Source organism: Vulpes lagopus, chromosome 21 (assembly GCF_018345385.1).
Source record: "Vulpes lagopus strain Blue_001 chromosome 21, ASM1834538v1, whole genome shotgun sequence".
Lineage (NCBI taxonomy): Eukaryota > Metazoa > Chordata > Mammalia > Carnivora > Canidae > Vulpes > Vulpes lagopus.
In genome coordinates, this window is record NC_054844.1 from 39,763,081 (window position 1) to 39,783,695 (window position 20,615).

Genomic DNA, 20,615 nt, shown 5'->3' on the forward strand with positions numbered 1-20,615 from the left:
CCCCTCTTTTTTCATTTTTAAAGTATCTTCAGTATCTTTTTAATTTTCTATATTTTATCACTATATTATTTTCATAATCATAAATATGATTTAAAACATAACAAAATGATGGACAGCCCTGGTGGCCCAGCGGTTTAGTGCTGCCTTCAGCCCAGGGCATGATCCTGGAGACACGGGATCGAGTCCCAGGTCGGGCTCCCTGCATGGAGCCTGCTTCTCCCTCTGCCTGTGTCTCTGCCTCTCTCTCTCTGTGTGCCTCTCATGAATAAATAAATAAAATCTTTAAAAAAAAAAAAAAGCATAACAAAATGAGAAGGAAGGGAAAGATGAAGGGAGAGAAAGAGGAAGGAAATTCCAGGGTTTTGAACCAGAAATCTTTAGAACTCTATATTTTTATCTTTAGACATTATTGGCCACCCTAGTTCCCCACCCCACCCCCTTGTATGATGCAACCCACTGAAACAAGAGTGATTCTGGGAAGGAATAGTTGGCCCTTGGAGACCTCATTCACATTCAGGGCAGGCCTCCTGCTTAAGGACCTCTCCAGGGAGCTCCCTCACTCTCCAAGGTCTAGAACTGAGATCAAGTCCCTCTGGCCATTGTTATATGGGAGGCAGAGTCAAGAAGTCTTCCCCTTAGACAGAAAGACTATAGGGACATTTCCTTGCTAAGAAGTTCCACCCCTGAATCTTCTAAAGGAAGGACAAAGTTGAGGGTAGCCCACAGAAGCCCCAGCCACATCTGGGATTTTTGATCCAGGGTTGGAAAGACTGTCATTTGGTTATCATCCACTGAGATCATCTCTTGTTGGCCTAGGATGCACATGTGAAGACAAATCTTCTCATTCATATCCATCTTCTCCCGTAACTGCCTACTCTGGGAATCCATGAGTGCACAAGCCATCAATAGAGATCAGAATCTCACTTATCTACTGAGTTGCCCATCAAAGAGAAAGGTGACAATTTTACCTTGCTCTGATCTAGGCTAAAACCTATAACTCTACATTTTACCAAGTGTTCTTGGTGTTTTTTTCTCTCTTTTCTCTCTTCTCTCTCTTCTCTCTCTCTCTCTCTCTCTCTCTCTCTCTCTCTCTCTTTTACCATCCCTGTGATGCACAGAAAATGGTCCAGATTTGAGTTGACTTTATCCAAATCCTCTGGTACCAACTCAGAGGATAGCACAGTCTTCATGGACTTTCATGTAAAGTTTTGAGATTACAGAACAGAAGAGTTCTGTATAGTGTAGATTCACAGAAACCCGGGAATGGGAAGACCTTGGAGTAGCCGATAGGCACAACCCTCACCTCCATTTTGAGGGCTTCCTCCTTCCTGGCTTCCATGAAATTAGCACACTCACGTACCACTTCTGCTTGGGTTGACACAGAAGGGGAGAAAGTATTTCTATTTAGTACCAGTGAAACCCAAATTAAATTGTCCCTTAATCTTTAGAATTTTTTTTTAATCTTTAGAATTTCTAAGCTGGAATGGACTTTAGAACCATCTAGTTTTCCCAGATTTTTTTAAATGAGAAACTCAAGGGACTTACTCTTGAACTTACTGTAGCAGAGAAATGACTTGCACCATCATTAGGTGCACAGTACCTCTATCAATCAATCATTCATCATGGTCTGTCAGCCAAACAGTTAAAATGTCATCACCTATTCACTGTGCCAGTCAGCCCTCCTGTGGTTTGAGCTCAGTTTCTTTTGGAACTGGAGAACAGTACTTCTCAGTGCTCTGGAATCTGTTCCCAAATGCTTTTCTTTCCTTCTCCAGTCTGGATAATCCCTATTCTCTTCTCTTTCCTTTCCAGGTCTGCTTGCCTACATTCTTCTTTCCCACTTTCTCCACCTTGGCCAATAGCTTCCTTCCCTGAACCAGGAAGGACTAATGAGGTCTGACGTGGCAGGGGTGTTCCTGCTACACAATCTGTCCTGGATCAGCCATGAAGTTTTACTTCCAATGCTTCATCCCCAAGACTGATAACTCATTAGATCATTCTTTTCCATTCTTGTCCTTCTGAAAGGAGAACTGAAGTGCACCATGGAAGTTGGCAACATAACCACAGTCACATTTGTCCTCCTAGGACTATCCAGCAATCCTCAGATCCAGGCTCTGCTCTTTGTGCTCTTCCTGGGGATTTACCTCCTGACCATTCTGGGGAACCTGGCGATGCTGCTGGTCACCAGGGCTGATTCTCACCTCCACACACCCATGTACTTCTTCCTGAGTCACCTCTCCTTCTTGGATGCTTTCTATTCCTCAGTCATTGTGCCTAAATTGCTAGAGAACCTCCTTTCCAAGTGGAAGACTGTTTCCTCTGTTGAATGTTTCACCCAGATCTCCTTGGTCATATTTTCTGGGGCCACTGAAACTTGCCTCCTTTCAGTCATGGCCTATGACCGGTTCCAGGCTGTGTGCCACCCACTGTTGTATGTGGTGGCTATGAACAAGAAGCTATGTACTGGCCTGGTGGTAGCATCCTGGGCCATAGGAGTAGGGACTAGCCTGGTTAACAGCATCCTTCTGGCTCAGCAGAACTTCTGTGGGCCCAATCTTGTCCGTAGTTTTGCCTGTGAGCTTCCCCCAGTGCTCCTGTTGACCTGTTCTGATCCCTATGTTAGTGTGGCCTCCAACCTGACCACCATGGCAGTCCTGGGCCTTGGTACCTTTGTCCTATTGCTGGGCTCCTACACTCGTATCATCATGACAGCCCTAGGAATCAACTCTGCCACCGGTCGGAGAAAGATCTTTTCCACCTGCTCTTCTCATCTTCTTGTGATCACCAACTTTTATGGTTCAGGAGTTATCAGGTATGTCATACTATAACTTTCCAAATGTCAATGTAGGATATGCCTTGCCCAAAAGTGTCCTGGTCTATAGAACAGAGCATTGAAAAATAGCAGGAAAATGACTGGATTGGAATTCAGAAGGCCTGAGTTCTAGTTCTGGCTCTGCTGTAGACGAGCTGTGTGAATTATAAAAAATCTATTTTCTTTCTCAGGTCTCAATTGTCTAACTCTGAAAGATGAGCTTGTAAAAGGACTAGAGACATTCTTCCTTTTGTTAACTTATGATTAATAGGAAAAGGAAATCAGAAAGCCCTTGTAGATTTTTATTCAGTGCTAGACAAAACAATAAAACATATCATTCTTGAAACAGATGATATCTTTTTTCCTACTGGAAGATGATGTCTCTGAAGCTTATTTGTGCTATAAGTATTTATTAGACACCTTCTATACACCAGCCATTTTACGTGGTCAAGCTCAATTTTAATATGTAGCACACCATAAGAGAAATATTATTAATCTCACTTTCAGGTAAGGAACCTAAGTTTCAAGAGTACCAAGTAATTTCTCAAAGTCCCCAGAGCAAGTTAGAAATTGAGCCATAATATAAGTGACTCCAAATCTCATGCTCTTTCCTACCACACTTGTCTCAAACATAAACAGCTCTAGCTGACAAGTCCTCACTTACTAGGAGCAGAATAATTAATGGCCCATGATGTCTACTGGTGAACTGGAGATGGATTTATACAAATTGCTCCATACTTTTCTCACTTGCCTGTTACTTAGAGAGAAGGAAGGAGAAGAAAAAGATGATAAGGAATGGTCCAGAAGAGCTCATTTGAGGCTGTGGACAAATCTCTTTATCTTCTCTGTATCCTATTCTTCATATGCCATAAGGAGACTATAAGATTGCTCCTACCTACTCCACAGAAATATTAGGAGGGATAAATTAGATGAAGAAAAATGACAGTAAAATGAATATCTTTTTAAATCAAGCACACCAAAACCGACAAATAACATTCCAATGATGATGGCACTGTTGAAATAAATAAATAAATAAATAAATAAATAACGCTTCTTTGGGAAATACTCCCAGTGATCCTCAACAAAATGAACCTCAAGGGAGACAGAACATGAGAGACTCCTAACTCTGGGAAACGAACAAGGGGTGGTAGAAAGGGAGGTGGGTGGGGGGTGGGGGTGACTGGGTGACAGGCACTGAGGGGGGCACTTGATGGGATGAGCACTGGGTGTTATTCTATATATTGGCAAATTGAACACCAATAAAAAATAAATTTTAAAAAATGATCCTCAATATTTAATCTTATTATTTTTTATTCGTATCTTGTGCTTAACACATTTTTATCTTCTACTTTATTTACCAAGCTTGGCTTCTTTTCTAAACCAAAGAAAAAGGCACCTAAAAGGACGAATGTTTGTTCCACTAGCATTATATAAAATGATGTGCCGTGACTGAGGGTAATTCCCAGAGCCATAAATGTTGGGAACAATGATAGCATTATTAGAATAACCATACACTTTTGTAAGAAGCAATCCTCACAAGATGAGAACATATAGTTGTATATACAAGGAGAAGAAGGGGAAAAAATCCTCACACCTTTATCATAACTATTAAGAATATATGCTTTGAAGACTTTGAAGTACTACAGAAACACATGACATTGTTAGTTTTATTCTAACCTTCAGCACTTTCCTTTTCCTTGGGGCAGCTCTTACAAGATAACACATGTTTGGAGGCATTGAAGGTAGAAATGACTCAGCTCTCCCTAATCACACAATCATATCTAGATGCTGTTACCACCATTAGTCCATTCAGCTCTGAGGACCCTCTTTGCAGAGTCTCTGGGATGGGATGGACCATGGCTGCCAACAGTATTGTGACCATTGTTCTGGTCTCAGTTTACTCCTTTGTGCTATTCCCTCCAAGGTACATGACCCCAGCATCCGGCTCAGCCCTGGAACAAGTACTCTCCATGCAGTACAGTGTGGTGACCCCACTGCTAAACCCTCTCATCTACAGTCTGAAGAACCAGGAAGTGAAGGCAGCTCTCAGGAGGGTGCTGGCCAGGAAGCCCAGGCTTACCTTGTAACCTAGCTCCACTGCATCCTCTTGTAACAGGAGAAAGAGTTGTGCAACAGAAGAGGAAGCAGGAAGAGCTATTACCAGCTATCTCCGCATTCTTCCTTTTGCAAAAGAGAAGCATTAGTTCCTCTGACCCCAAAATCCTCTCCTAATGAAGCAAGATGGGGATACCTCCATGGAGCATCTGATATCTATACACAGGAGGCCCAGTTACCACTCAAGAAAATTCTCACAAAAAACCCTATGAAGGATCCAAAAAAAACCTAAAAAAGAACTATTACATGATCCAGTATTCCCAATTTGGGGTACTTATCCAAAGGAAATTATATGTAGATGTCAGAGGAAAGTAGCATGGAGGAGAAATTGGGATAGAAAGAGAGAAAGAGGGACACCTGGGTGGCTCAGTGGTTGAGCGTCTGCCTTCAGCTCAGGGCATGATCCCAGTCCTGGGATCGAGTCCCGGGAACAAGTCCCAGGATTGAGGCCAGGGATCGAGGCCCTCATCAAGGCCCATATCAATGCCCACAACAGGTTCCCAGCTGGAAGCCTGCTTCCCCCTCTGCCTATGTCTCTGCCTCTCTCTCTCTCATGAATAAATAAAATCTTTTTTTTAAAAAAAAAAGTCTGTTTCTTGGTTTGCCTCTCTTTTTTTACCATATGTTCATCTTTCCCATATGTTCATATGTTTTGTTTCTTAAATTCCATATATGAGAGAAATCATATGGTATTTGTCTTTCTCTGACTGAATTATTTCACTCAGCATAATACCCTAGCTCCATCCATGTCATTGCAAATGGCAAGATTTCTTTTTTGTGGCTGAGTAATATTCCATTATGTGTGTGTATATACATCTTCTTTATCCATTCACCAGTCAAAGGGCATTTGAGCTCTTTCCATAATTTGGCTATTGTTGATAATGCTGCTATAACCTAGGGGTTCATATATCCCTTCAAATTAGTTTTTTTGTTTCCTTTGGGTAAATACCTAATAGTGCAATTGCTGGATCATGGAGTAGTTCTATTTTTAATTTTTGAAGAACCTCAAAACTGATACAACCACTTTGGTTTCCTACCAACAGTGTAAGAGGGTTCCCCTTCTCTGCATCCTCACCAACACGTGTTGTTTCCTGTGTTGTTAATTCTAACCATTCTGACAGGTGTGAGTTGGCATCTCATTGTAGTTTTGATTCGTATTTCCATGATGCCAAGTGATGTTGAGCATCTTTTCATGTCTCTGTTAGCTATCTGTACATAAATATGGTGCTTTAAATTGGAAGTTTGAAATGCTGGAAGCACAGAGGGCAGAGATGACATGCCCAGGTTCACACCATCAATGAGTAGCCAAAACAGACTTTAGGACTCAAATCTCCTCTTTTCACATATCTCATAATCATTGGGATAAATTGCCCTTAAAAATAAGCAAAGCAGGGGCACCTAGCTGACTCAGTCAGTAGAGCATGCGACTCTTGATCTCGGGGTTGTGAGTTTGAGCCCCACGTTGGGTGTAGAGATTACTTAAAAGTAAAATCTTAGGGACACCTGGATGGCTCAGCAGTTGAGCAGCTGCCTTTGGCTCAGGGTGTGATCTCAGTCCCAGGATCGAGTCCCACATTGGGCATCCTGCGAGGAGTCTGCTTCTCCCTCTATCTGTGTCTCTGCCTCTCTCTCTCTCTCTCTCTCTCTCTCTCTAATGAATAAGTAAATAAAATCTTAAAAAAAAAAAAAGAGGGATCCCTGGGTGGCGCAGCGGTTTGGCGCCTGCCTTTGGCCCAGGGCGCGATCCTGGAGACCCGGGATCGAGTCCCACATCGGGCTTCCGGTGCATGGAGCCTGCTTCTCCCTCTGCCTGTGTCTCTGCCTCTCTCTCTCTCTCTCTCTCTCTCTCTCTCTCTCTCTCTCACTATCATAAATAATAAATTTTAAAAAAGAAAAAAAAGAAAAATCTTTAGAAACGACAAATACCCACCATTTGCTTCGACGTGGATGGAACTGGAGTGTATTATGCTGAGTGAAATAAGTCAATCGGAGAAGGACAAACATTATATGGTCTCATTCATTTGGGGAATATAAAAAATAGTGAAAGGGAATAAAGGGGAAAGGAGAAAAAATGAGTGGGAAATATCAGAAAGGGAGACAGAACATGAGAGACTCCGAACTCTGAGAAACGAACTAGGGGTGGAGGAAGGGGAGGCGGGCGGGGGGTGGGGGTGACTGGGTGACGGGCACTGAGGGGGGCACTTGACAGGATGAGCACTGGATGTTATTCTATATGTTGGCAAATTGAACACCAATAAAAAATAAATTTATTAAAAAATATATAAAAAATCTTAAAATTAAAAAAAAAAGCAAGCTGCAAGGAAGACTAATGGAGTACAGAGTTCAAATAAAAAGGCCCAAATGTCAAAATTCTTCAGTGGCTGAGCTGACTGTAAGGGTCCTGTGATCCTCTCACAGCACTTTGTGAAGGATATTTCCTTATCTAAAACAAAAACAAAAACCAAAAAAAAAAAAGGATATTTCCTTACCTCAAGAGTAAGGAAGTCCCTCAAACCATTCAAGTCACCCATTTCAGATTCTTTTCTTTTTAAAGATTTTTTATTTATTTATTCATGAGAGACACAAAGAGAAAGGCAGAGACACAGGCAGTGGGAGAAGTAGGCTCCCTGCAGGGAGCTCGATGTGGAACTCGATCCCAGGACTCCGGGATCACAACTTGAGCCAAAGGCAGATGCTCAACCACTGAGCCACCCACGTCCCCTCCATTATAGATTCTTGGTGCCCCATCCTTGCCCTTGTCCTTTCTGTTCTTCTCCTATCCCACATCTCCACCAAAATCCAACTCATACTTCAAAACCAACTTAACTGTCACTCCTTTCATGAATCCTTCTTTGATCTCTTTTTCCCAGAGCACTCCCCTAAATAAAGTACCTTTTTCTCTTATGAATGCTTGAAGAACATTTCTAACCTCTCTCATGATGCTATGACATTATTCCTTATATTATAATTATTTATCAATATTTATCTTCTCTTTCCTACTAGTCCATGAGGAAAGAGACCCTCTTGCCAATTTTTGACTCCCTCGATAGTTCCTTGAATATGCCAAATGATCAGTAACCTTGTTGAATTGAATTGGTACAGAAAGTAACCTCCATCTTTCTATTATAAGTTCAGCCTATTTCCTCTTCAATAGAGATGAGAGGTGACTATGACCTACAACTTCAGTGTCCACCCATTCATGCTATTTCCTCCTCCTCCCTCTGGGAAGAAAATACAGCTAGTCATTCAAAATCAGGCCCTTTATTCAAGACAGAGATGAAATCCATTGTTGTACTGAAAGTGCCATCAGAGGGCACTGAACAAGGGTCAAAAGTCCAGTGTACCAGCCATGCATTGCTGGAGAATAGTCCTCAAGTGTCCAATGGTGTCACCACAGGGCTCAGGATTCAGAGACAAATCAGCTTCAAGGAAGAAGAAAGAAGCAAACTGAGGTAGCCTTAGGGAAGAGGCATTCCAGGAACATACAGAAGCAGAAGCACCAATGACAGCAGGCACTCACAACTTCTCACAGCGCCACTGCTCCAGCTTCTCAGAGCAGAGTGGTTTATGGGCCAACCTGATAATGGAAAAGGAGACAGCACAAGTTGGCTAACTGGATCTTAGCTTGAACTTCCATCTAACTTTACCTGCAGGAGGGCCAAGGTGGTAGAGTGTGGATGAAAATTTTCCTAGCCAAATGGCAAGGGACACTGAGCCACCTAGAGGGATAGGATCCACTTTAAAACTTCAAGAAAATTGTAGGACTGGAAAGGACATGAATGGTATCGAGAGCTTACTTCAGGGTCTAGGACTAAACAATCAGAAATAGAAGTCCATGTTCAGGTGAAGGGAGACCTAGGTCTCAGTCCTCTATTCCCTATGCTTAATAGGAATATTACCAAACAAGAGTGTCATGGGGGAGTCTTGAAAATTGGAAACCTGAGTCTGCTGGATGAGTTTTGTTTTGGAAAATGCATTCTACATTAAATAGCCAAGATATAGAAGGAGAGGGCAGTGGTGCTGGCCTAAAGAAGTGAGAAAAGGGAAGAGAAGGGAAAAGTAGAAAATAGAATGAGGATTCACCAGTAGTCAATTCCTTCCTCATCCAGGATCTTCTTGGCACAAATCATGTCATCAGTAAGGTCATCATCCAGGAACTCTGGCAGGAGTTACAAGGACAGGAATGTGAGAGCTAAGTATTACCCAGAAAGATAGTGAGTTCCCTCTTCCCTGGATCAAGCAAGTCTGGCCCTTCTCTGAAATGGAGGCTTATGCCTATTGTCTTCCTATATTAGAAAGCCAATACGGTAATGCCCCCCTTCACTTCTCTTGGGTATTTTCAGAGGAATTATCAGCTTCATCAACTCTGAAAATGCAGGGTATCAGACTTCAAGATTTCCAAACCGCTAAGCTCACCTACTTCAGGGAACTGCCTGCGGCTTTGGTGAACATGAAAATTCTAACAGCCTTTTACTCAGCACTGTCTATTCAAGTCCCACAATTAAAGTGGAGTAGAAGACAATGAAGTCAGAGGTGTCCTTGATACCAAAAATGAGATTATCCCAGGGGTAGGCTCCAGGAAAACAGAGGAACAGGGTAAAAGGGACTACTCACTGTCACAGGAGATGTCACAGATGTTCCTTGACTGAAGGTTCTGGTCGTCCTTGCACCAAAATTTATTGCTGATCTGGAAAAGTCCATATTCTGTGCCACCATTGTTATTGACTATGGTTTGTGTATCATAACCACTGGTATGAAATATAGTACAGATCCCTGAGGGAAAGATGAGAAAGAGCTATTACAGAGGTGTCCAAACACAGCATTTATTGCATAAATGAGGACCTGTATTACCAGACATAGAAAGACTCTCTAATTAATTTCCAAATATGACAATGCACAAAGTATCTTAATGAGTAGAAGAGTTCCAATAAGGATCAGATGATAAGAAATGGAAGATACATGAATAGATGTAACAAAAGAGTAAACAGTTAAGAAGATAAGAGGATTATTATATAATTGGATGAAAATGGAGAGGAAAATGAGGGTAGAAGAAACAGTAGATGAAAAATGAGATGAAGCAAGGCAGCAGGGAACTCACATTCAGGCAAAGCAATGCCTCCAAAGCCATCCATGTCTTTCAGCACCTGGGACAGCTCACATTTTGTAAATTGCTTTGCCTGGATGGCAGGGAACAAGATGCCAACCAGGAGCAGAGAGACAAAGGACATCATTTTGACTGCCCCCAAGAGCCTGAAATGGAGGCACCACACAACTTCACCTCCTTTTATTTGTGGATAAAGCCTCAGGGGCCCTGGAATAAAGCCCTACATCCTGGAAGAGGATAAAGAGAGACTGGCCATGCCAGCTGAGCCTGCCAGCTTCCTTCTGTACTTTCACCCCATTTTTCCTTCTCCTCCCCTACTCTCTAGTCCATACCAGGTATTGTTTTCTGCCCAGAGAGAGTTTCAAGCATGATTCTGTTCCCATTTGGTTTTGTTTGTACCTTTGTTTCTTGAAGGAAGCAGGATGTCCCCAGTCTACCTCAGGAACAAAGGAGGCTTCAGGGCTAATATGAGTGAGGCAATCAGAAAATAAAATAAGGGCACATGGCCAACACCCCCTGCCCCCTAGAGACATACAGAATATGGAAAGGGAGTATATGTCATTACATGCCATAGTCCCAGGATCAGAGCTGGCAGTTGTCCAGTCAATCCAGGCATTCAACAAAGCCCAGAAAGAATCCCATGATATGGTGGTTCATGGCTAGGGGCTCAGGAATAGAGATAAACTATAGCAACATAGACTATAAAAATCAGATATAACCTGGATCCAGAGACTTCCTACTTCAGGAAAATAGAGAATTTGAAAAGCATGTATGACAGTATCTAGCTATCCTATGAGCTATTACCAGGCTCTCCACCCCTAACTGCCACTACCACTAAATAGCCAGGTACTACATTTATGTTAATTAAGATATTATGTAAATCCAAAAGTAATAACTTGAAGATTTGTCATGGGTATAGAAACTTATAGACAGCCTCAGAGTTGGTCACAAAAGGTTAAAAAGACAGTAACACAAGCCAGTGGGAAGATAAGACTTTGAGCACTTTAAGATTGGACTAGGACATTCCCGTATCTGGCTCCTTGTGGGGAGCCTGCTTCTACCTCTGTCTCTGTCTCTCTCTCTTTCTCTCTCTCTCCCTCTCTCTCTCTGTCTCTCTGTCTCTCTGTATCTCTCCCTCCCTCCCTCTCTCCCTCCCTCCGTCTCCCCTCCCCTCCCCTCCTCTCCCTTCCTTCCCTCTCTCTCCCCCTTTCCCCCTTCATACAGTGCTCTCTCTCTCTCTAAAAAAATGTAAATAAGTACAATTTTTAAAAAAAGTTCAGCCACATGGAATCGAGACTGCTGGATAACAATAAGGAAAACAACTCCATGTGTGAGAGTGTAGGAGACATGTAGAAGAGATTCGTTTTTATCCAGTCCTCACCTATGTAAGAGGTGAAAGTGAAAACTTCTCAACATTAAAGGAGCTGCATGGGATCCCTGGGTGGCGCAGCGGTTTGGCGCCTGCCTTTGGCCCAGGGCGTGATCCTAGAGACCCGCGATCGAGTCCCACGTCGGGCTCCCGGTGCGTGGAACCTGCTTCTCCCTCTGCCTCTCTCCCTCTCTCTCTCTCTCTATCATGAATAAATAATAAAAAAAATTAAAGGAGCTGCATTTTGGGGACAACTCTAAAAGCACCTGTAGGGCAGCCCGAGTGGCTCAGTGGTTTCGCGCTGCCTTCAGCCTGGGTGTGATCCTGGAGACCCAGGATCTAGCCACACGTGGGGCTCCCTGCATGGAGTCTGCTTCTCCCTCTGCCTGTGTCTCTGTCTCTCTCTGTGTCTCTCTTGGATAAATAAATAAAATCTTTTGAAATAAAAATAAAAAAATAAATAAATAAAAATTTAAAAAATAAAAATAAATTTTAAAAAAATATTGGACTAGGATAAAGTTAGAGTCCATAAAACAAGATTCTGGATCTGAGCTTTTTTAAGATCGGTGCCATTGAGCAAGTAGAGTTGTGAGTACTAGTTCTAAATAATTACTCCAACCTGCTGGCATCAAGCTTCACGTCATGATGCCAATAACTATTAGCCTCCTTCATGGCAGGGCTCATTCTCTTTATTCTAAGACTTCCAAATTGAAGGTATTCCTAACTGTTATATCCTACAACTCTTCAGAATCAGGGCAAACCCCTCTCAGTTTTATCTGTCTTCCCATATCATGGATAACCAGTATGTGTAGTAGCATGAGTGAAACAAGTATACAGGATCTTGGTGCCAAGAGAGATGAACAGAAAGTCCTGATAGCAAAGAGATACATGTTCAGAAACACAGTGAAATGTTACTACTGCCTTTCTCTTCCATTCTACCCAGAGGCATTGAGAGGTGCGTGAAGAACAAAAATAGGAATTCTATCACACTAAACAAGTATGATTGAAAATATGGCTGGGAGCAGAGGATGATCTTAAACCATACAAGAGGGACAAACCATACAAAGCTAGTCCTGGGATGCCTAGGTGGCTCAGTAGTTGACCATCTGCCTTTGGCTCAGGGCGTGTTCCTGGGGTCCTTAGGGTTGAGTCTCACATCCGGCTCCCCTCAGGGAGCCTACTTCTCCTTCTGCCTATGTCTCTGCCTCTCTCTGTCTGTCTCTCATGAATAAATAAATAAAATCTTTTTTAAAAAAAAGAAAGAAAGAAAAAGCTAGTCCTGAGGACTGGTCTCTCCAATAGTGAAATCTGATGTAAAATGCCTCCTGCACTGACCTATGAACTAAGTACTTGTGATAGAATAAAATGGTGGGCCAAGATAGCAGGAATCACAGGGGTTTACTATGCTTCTAGCCAAGTCAAGACTTACAGCAGCAGCCTGCTTGCCCAAAATTTGGTTGCGTATCTGCCCTTCCCTGAAGCAATAAAAAGCAGTATTCAGATCTACACAGCTAAGCCCAGAAAATAAATGTGCCTCAGGCAAGAGGAGCCATTATTTCCCTGGAAATGTTTGTAAAATAGCATATCTGGTGGTCATCTGAAAAAGAAGATGGGAGACGTCTAAAGGGAACAATTACAAGCATTCAGAGAAAGACACAGATTCTTGGCAATATACCAAAGAAGAACAACAAACAAAGACCACAGCACTGAAAGAGGAAGCATATGGAAAGACATCAGCACAGCTAATGAAGGAAAGCTCCAGTTACCAGACACAGAGGTAGGGTCCTCTGTATGTAGGCTGAGATCTGAATTAAAGCAGTGAGGAGGCATTGACCACACATGGATTTTTCAGGAATATGCTAGGAAGCTGTTCATTCTCTCAGATGCTGTGCTAAAACTCAAGTTTCCCAAGCCAGACTTATTTGAAGGATTTCTAGAGATGAAGGAATCAAAATCATCTGCTTCAAAACGCAGTTAGCAGGTGCCATCCAAAACTGTAGCTTGCAGATGAGTGGTAATTTATAGAGAGAGCCCAGGGCTACTGTTTGGAGGAACACCTTCCAAACCCTAAATCCACAATAATATTGATTATTACTTCTTCTGGTTAAAACACTCACCTGTTCTACTTCCTCCCATAATCCAGGAAAATTATCACTAGGTGTACAATGAGACTAGATCTTGAACTTGACACAAAAATTTCAGACAAATTATTAATTGAATTAGAGAGTTATTTATAGCAAATAACATTTGGAAAGGGAGTGATTTCTACTGGTGCTTTTCTTTTGGGGTTGCTTGTGCAAAAGTCCTTGCAAAGTCACTTAGCACTATGGATTCACATTCTGTATCTGCACCAAAGTCTTCTCAATTTACATAGCTTATTTTGAATTGTTGTATTTGTACCACTATTTCTATAACTGCTCTTCTGCTTAATGATTCATTTCTGTGAACTGAGAAAAGTATCAACAAAAAATGCAAATATACAAATATAAATCATAACTTGCAAATTATTTTAAAATATACTAACTAGGGAGGCCTGGGTGGCTCAGTGGTTGACCACCTGCCTTGGGCTCAGGGCGTGATCCTGGGGGTGCAGGATGGAGTCCCACATGGGGCTCCCCACAGGGAGCCTGCTGCTCCCTCTGCCTGTGTATCTGCCTCTCTCTCTGTGTCTCTCATGAATGAATGAATGAATGAATGAATGAATGAACAAAATCTCTAAAATATATTAACTATACAAATTATTTTAAAACATACTAAAATAAATTTTACCTTTTTAATGAAATATTAATTAAAACAAATTCATAGGTCTGTAATTACCAAGAATGCAAATCTTAACCTATTTTTCATTTTTTTTAAAATTTCTTTATTTACCTATTTATTTAGAGAGCATGAGTGAAGGAAGGGCAGAAAGAAATAAATTTATAATAAATTTCTTTATAAAGAAATAACTAGGGGTGGTGGAAGGGGAGGAGGGCGGGGGGTGGGCGTGACTGGGTGGTGGACACTGAGGTGGGCAGTTGACAGGATGAGCACTGGGTGTTATTCTGTATGTTGGCAAATTGAACACCAATAAAAAATAAATTTATAAAAAAAAGAAATAAATTTTCTTTATTTACCTATTTATTTAGAGAGCATGAGTGAAGGAAGGGCAGAAAGACAGGTAGAGGGAGAAGGAGAGAGACTCTCCACTGAATACAGAGCCCAACATGGAGCTTGATCTTAAGACCCTAATATCATGACCCAAGTCGAAATCAAGAGTCAGATGCTTAACTGACTGAGCCACACAAGTGCCCTCATTTTAATTTATAAAATGTCTATGTTTATTTTTTAAGATTTTATTTATTGATTGATGAGAGAGGCAGAGACACAGGCAGAAGGAGAAGCAGGCCAGACCCCCCACAGGGAGCTCAATCCAGGACTCTCATCCCAGGACTCCAGGATCATGACCCGAGCTAAAGGGAGACACTCAAGCAACCACTGAGCCACCCAGGAGTCCCAAAAATTTTTTTAACTTATATATAATTTGTAAGAATATTATAATCAACTGACATTTACTCTTTGTGTAGTAGATTCACCCACTGTTAACATTTTGCCACATTTGCACATTCTCTTTCACATTCTTTTTTTCTCTTATTAGGCTTCATTAGATAAATATTGAATTGAGATTTGAGATAAAGGTGCACAACATGATGATTTGACCCACATGTATACTGTGAAATGATTGCCACATTAATGTTAGTTAACATCCCTGGTCCCTCACGTAATGACAGTTTGTGTACATGTGTGCCTGTGGTAAGCATATTTAAGATTTACTTAATGTTCTTAGCAATAGGTTGTCTTTTCATTTTGTTGATTGTTACTTTTGCTGTACTTTTGCTGCCACTTTTGCTTTTTACTTTGACATGATCCTACTTGTTTATTTTTGTTGCTTGTGCTTTTGATGTTATATCAAAAAATCATTGCCAAGACCAAAGTCAAGGAGATTTTTCCCTATGTTCTCTTATATGAGTTTTATCATTTCAAGACTTTTAGGTCCTTAATCCATTCTCAGTTAATTCTCCTGTGTGGTATAAAATAAAAGTCCAATCACATTCTTTTGCACATTTATATTCGGTTTTCCCAACACCACTTCTTAAAGACACTATCTTTTCCTTGTTGAATATTGACTTCTCTGTCAAGGATTAGTTGACCATACATGTGTAGGCTCATAACTGCATTCTCTGTTCCGTTAGTCTAGGTGTCTTGTTTTTAATGCCAGTACCATACTACTTAGATTACTGTAGCCTTGTTATATTGTTTGAAATAAGAACGTGTGATGCCTCCAGTTTTTTCTTTCTCAGGAATGTTTTGGCTATTTGAGGTCTTTTGTGGCTCCATACAAATTTTAGCATTGTTTTTTTTCTATTTCTATAGTTTACATAATAAATAGTATAAATATTTTAACAAAATTAATTATTCCAATCATGAACATGTGCTATCTTTCTTTGTATCTTCTTCGTTTTCTTCCATTGATGTCTTATAGTTTTCAATGTACAAATTTTTTACCTCCTTGGTTAAATTAATTCCTAAGTATTTTATTGTTTTTGATGCTATTGTAAATGAGATTGCTTTCTTTATTCCTTTTCAGATAATTTCTTGTTACTGTATTATTATATATACAATAATTTTTAGAAAGTAACTTTTTACTGTTAAATTTTTAATCTCAGGTTACAAGTATGTTTCTTTTATTCATATTTTATTTTATATGTTTCAGTAAGATTTTATAGTATTCTTTTTACATATTCAGTGCCTTTTTATTGAACTTATTCCTAAATATATGACACTTTTTTGTTGTTAATGTGAATGAGGTATTTTCCTTTTCCATTTTTAGGTATTTACCTAGAATGAATGAACAAAATCTTTGGATTTTGAGAGAACAAGTGCTTTTTTGTAAATATATCTCCCACCCAGCCACCTCACCAAAGTAGGTTATAAATTCTAACATTTTTTCACTAATTTCTTTGATATCTCCAAAAGTGATAAGCTTTCTTTTAGTTTTTTGGCTTTTAGCAAAAAGAAACTACCAGGGAATATGTCTGCCTCTGTCATGGTTCATGGAAAAAAATAATTAACAATTAACAGTAATACTAAAGTTCTCTCTTGAGAACACAAAACCATTGGCCTGTTCTCCTTCAGGATTGAAGTTCATGTTAACATGTCCACATCCAGGCAAGGATGGGCTATAGTGGATGATATGGTGCACAGACCTGATTTCTTTTACCAGTTACACGATGAAAGCACTCATTCCCCCAGTTGCTAGAAGGATTATCTGCAGATAGCATTCAGCTGAAACCCTCTCTGAGCAGTTACTCTCAGAGGAAGAGAGCCCCCTTGCCTCAGTAGGGGACAGCACTTGCCTGGCCATTGAGACTTCACAACTTCCCATGAGATTGAGCACTTTATTTTTTGTTTTGTTTTGTTTTGTTTGTTTTGTTTTGTTTTGTTTTGTTTTGTTTTGTTTTGTTTAATAGCAGGTAAAGAAATTTATTGACAAAAGTTTACATGTTTTAGGACTTGAATGTCCTCCACATAGTCAAGAGAAAATAACTGACAATGAATAAACAAGAGGAGAAAAAAACTCTTCCACAAAGATCTTCCAGAACTTCACAGCATCACTGGTCAAATGCTATAAAGAGAACTGTCCAGTGAAACCAATGAGCAGGGAGTTTAACAGAGAATCCTAATTTAACAGCCTCACTGAAAAATAAAGAACAAAGCAACCAACCAACCTTCTCTTCTACCCACTAAAAGGAACATCAAAGGGAATCAGGGAAATTTGAAATCTTACAAAGTAGTTTTTTTGAAGACTAACGGGAGAGGGGAGGGACACACCATTGCAAGTGTTATAACACCTAATACATGAGGACAAGGATTCTAACAAATTTTCTAAGTCTCTATGTGCATCATCAAGAATCGTATTATTAGAAACAGACTGCATAGACATATAAACTATTTGGTATTAAAAACAGACCTTGCTATATGAACATATAATATAGTATGTCACTTTTATCTTGCCCTTTAGCCTGGAATCCCTCAACACTCACCACACAGTCATTGTGGTCCTGAACTAACAGCTGCAAAACCCAGGAGACCCCATCGTGTCATTTTGTAAAGGATCAAGATTCAGCACCTAGAGGTCCCCACCCAACCTCTGTGCTGTGTGTGTGTGTGTGTGTGTGTGTGTGTGTGTGTCTCCCAGAAATAAGTAACTTCAAGTTGCATTATTAAGTCCACAGGCAAGTTTGAATACTGAAATCTAGCTAGAAAAAGTAGCAGCAAAGACAAAATTAGCTGGAATTAACTAGAAAAGCTAAAGGAAGATTAAAAAAAAAAAAACACTGCCAGTTCAAGTCAGAATGAATGTGAGGGCCATTAAGACCAACCAGCTTTGCAGAATTGTGGATGTTGTGCTGTTGTTCTTTGAAAAACGAGATCCCTAAGAAGCATGTTCACTCGAGAAAAATATCGTGTTTGCTAAGTTTCTATCACCATCCCCAAGTCAATTCCAATTTTGTGCACTGTTCAAGGGGAGAGCATGCGGTTGGCTCAGCGGTTTGGCGCCTGCCTTTGGCCCAGGGCGCGATCCTGGAGACCTGGGATCGAATCCCATGTCGGGCTCCTGGTGCATGGAGCCTGCTTCTTCCTCCGCCTGTGTCTCTGCCTCTCTCTCTCTCTCTCTCTCTCTCTCTGTGTGTGTGTGTGTGTGTGTGTGTGTGTGTGTGTGTGTGACTATCATAAAAAAATAATAAAAAAAAGATGTGTTCACAGCTGATGCATCTCCAAAAAGTTCTTCATGAAGGCTGCCAGCTTCTGAATATCCTCAATCGTGACAGTATTATACAGAGAGGCCTGGATGCCTCCCACAGACCCATGCCCCTTCAAGGAAATCCTATTGAGTTTGAGAGCTTTATCAAGAAATCTTTTTTCTAAAGCATCATCTCCTTTGACATTGCCAGTGTGGAATGGAATATTCATCTTGCTCCTGTTCTTGGACTCCACTGTACATACATAGAATCCTTGAGAATTATCAATAATATCATAAATCATTTGTGATTTGATGGAGCTGAGCTTCTCCATGGCTGCTGCACCACCACTGTTCTTAATCCACTCCAGGACCACACCCATGACATAGATGCTGAAGCACTTTGTTGTGACTGCACTATCGTTCAAGTTGTCCCTCTGACCAATCCTACTCACTTCAGCTTCCTACCCACTGCCCCACACACTGACATATACAGGTGTTGATTCCAAAAGCAGTCTCCAATAAACTACTTGCACACCAATCTCCCTCTCACAATCTGTTTCCTAGACATGACACGTAACAAAGAGAATAATAACAATATCTAATTTGTGGGGTTAGATATTCATAATTAAAATTATTGAAAATTATATAAGTCAGGCAATATTCAGAGTAAAGTTTTCTAAGGTTTTGTATAACATAATGGTTAAGGTACTAATTAACTTTATTGAAAATGTATTGGTAAAATTTTCAGGTCAACTTGCAAAAGAATAGAAATATGGAAATTCCAACTCAGACAGGAGTAAAATAGAATGGAAAATAACATACACGGAGAAAAAAAAACCTAAAATATCATAACAGAATTAAATTAAAAAACAGTAACTGAAAGATATGTGGACAGCTCCCCAAACATTTTGAAATTAAACACAATTCTAAATAACCAACTGGTCAAAGAGGAAATCTTTAGGGAAATTAAGAAATATTTTGAACTGAATAAAAATTAAAATATAAAATATTAAAACTAAAATTTGTAGGGCAGCCCAGGTGGCTCAGCGGTTTAGCGCCACCTTCAGTCCAGGGCCTGATCCTGGGGACCGGGGATCGAGTCCCATGTTGGGCTCCCTGCGTGGAGCCTGCTTCTCTGCCTGTGTCTCTGCCCCTCTGTGTGTGTGTGTCTCTCTCATGAATAAATAAATAAAATCTTTAAAAAAAAAAAACTAAAATTAGTAGGATGCAGCTAAAGCAGTGTTTAGAAGGAAATTCTAACATTAAATATCTGTATTAGTAAGGAAGAAAAGTATCAAATCAATAACCTAAGATTCCTTTGATACACTAGTCCTTTAAAAAGAATGTTGGAAATACCCATCCAGTCTTACAGGCCAGTGTTGTGAAGAATAAAAACCAAGCAGTATTAGGTAATTTCCTCATCCATATCAGCCTTTACTCTGATGCCCATGGAAAGAGGGTAGAGCCCAAATAAGAGAAGTAGCCTGGAAGTTCCTGGCCCAGGCCATCAGAGATGTCAACCAGGATCTATCAAGATGGAGGCACCTGAGTGGCTCAGGGGTTGAGCACTGGCCTTCTGCTCAGGGTCCTGGGATTAAGTCCCCCATCAGGCTCCCTGCAAGCAGCCTACTTCTCCCTCTGCCTCTGTCTCTGCCTCTCTCTATATATGCTCACGAATAGGTAGGTAGATAGATAGATAGATAGATAGATAGATAGATAGATAGATAAGGATCTACCAAGATGGAAATAGTGGAAATCAGTACCTGCAGCTAAGGAATAATTCCCCAAAATACAGCTCTAGAGGAATGCAAGATAAAACTCCCACTTTCCAACTCTATTCAAGAAGAAACTAAACCTTAAACTGAGGGGAAAAATTAGAGAAGAAGACAAACCATGAGAGACTCTTAACTCCGGGAAACAAACAAAAGGCTGTGGAAGGGGAGGTGGGTGGGGGGATGGGGTAACTGGGTGACCAGCATTAAGGAAGGCCCTTCATGGGATGAGCACTGGGTATTATACTATATGTTGGCAAATTGAATTTAAATAAAAAATTAAAAATAAATAAAAGATTAAAAAAATAAGAAGAAACTAACCCTTGAGGGTGGATGGGGTGTACATGTGAATGTTTTTTGTTACAAAGAACCAAACTGTGCTGAATATCTGTCAGAATCAGAATGATAGAAGAGAAACCAGGCCAGTCTGAAAAGAACAACCTCCAGGGTATGTGACAGGCATTGGGACATCTGTACCAGGATGTTCAAGGTGAGTGAGAAGTCGATGGGTAAGAAGGAGACATCAAAACCCAAAAGAGATTTCAAAAGTTGAACAGAATGTAGTAGTAGGTTAGTATTCAGGAAGTTGGAAACAGGACAGACATACAAAGGTCAGGAATCCTGTGGCATGCACCTTTCAACAAGGCTGCATTCGGGAG

At 40.7% G+C, this 20,615-nt stretch overlaps 2 protein-coding genes across 2 annotated transcripts; one reads left to right on the forward strand and one right to left on the reverse strand.

Annotated features, from left to right (window-relative positions):
* Positions 1 to 2,042: 2,042 nt before the first annotated feature.
* On the forward strand, positions 2,043 to 4,899 carry LOC121479805 (olfactory receptor 8S1-like). Its single transcript, XM_041735603.1, has 2 exons — positions 2,043 to 2,812; positions 4,737 to 4,899. The coding sequence occupies exons 1-2, from the start codon at positions 2,043 to 2,045 to the stop codon at positions 4,897 to 4,899; spliced, it is 933 nt and encodes a 310-aa protein (XP_041591537.1).
* Positions 4,900 to 8,443: 3,544 nt separating this feature from the next.
* LALBA (lactalbumin alpha) lies at positions 8,444 to 10,158 on the reverse strand. Its single transcript, XM_041735717.1, has 4 exons — positions 10,026 to 10,158; positions 9,542 to 9,700; positions 9,011 to 9,086; positions 8,444 to 8,504 (listed from the first exon to the last, which is right to left on the reverse strand). Exons 1-4 carry the CDS (start codon positions 10,156 to 10,158, stop codon positions 8,444 to 8,446), a joined length of 429 nt encoding a protein of 142 aa, XP_041591651.1.
* Between the last annotated feature and the right edge of the window lie 10,457 nt (positions 10,159 to 20,615).

Bases quoted from the DNA above. Each gene is read 5' to 3' on its own strand.
- LOC121479805 (XM_041735603.1), top strand. From the start codon at position 2,043: ATGGAAGTTGGCAACATAACCACAGTCACATTTGTCCTCCTAGGACTA. The intron at 2,813-4,736 runs GTATGTCATACT...ATTCCCTCCAAG, and splicing joins TATGGTTCAGGAGTTATCAG to GTACATGACCCCAGCATCCG.
- LALBA (XM_041735717.1), bottom strand. From the start codon at position 10,158: ATGATGTCCTTTGTCTCTCTGCTCCTGGTTGGCATCTTGTTCCCTGCC. The intron at 9,087-9,541 runs GTGAGTAGTCCC...AACTCCTGCCAG, and splicing joins CTGTGACATCTCCTGTGACA to AGTTCCTGGATGATGACCTT. The intron at 8,505-9,010 runs GTGAATCCTCAT...TTCCATTATCAG, and splicing joins GAGGAAGGAATTGACTACTG to GTTGGCCCATAAACCACTCT.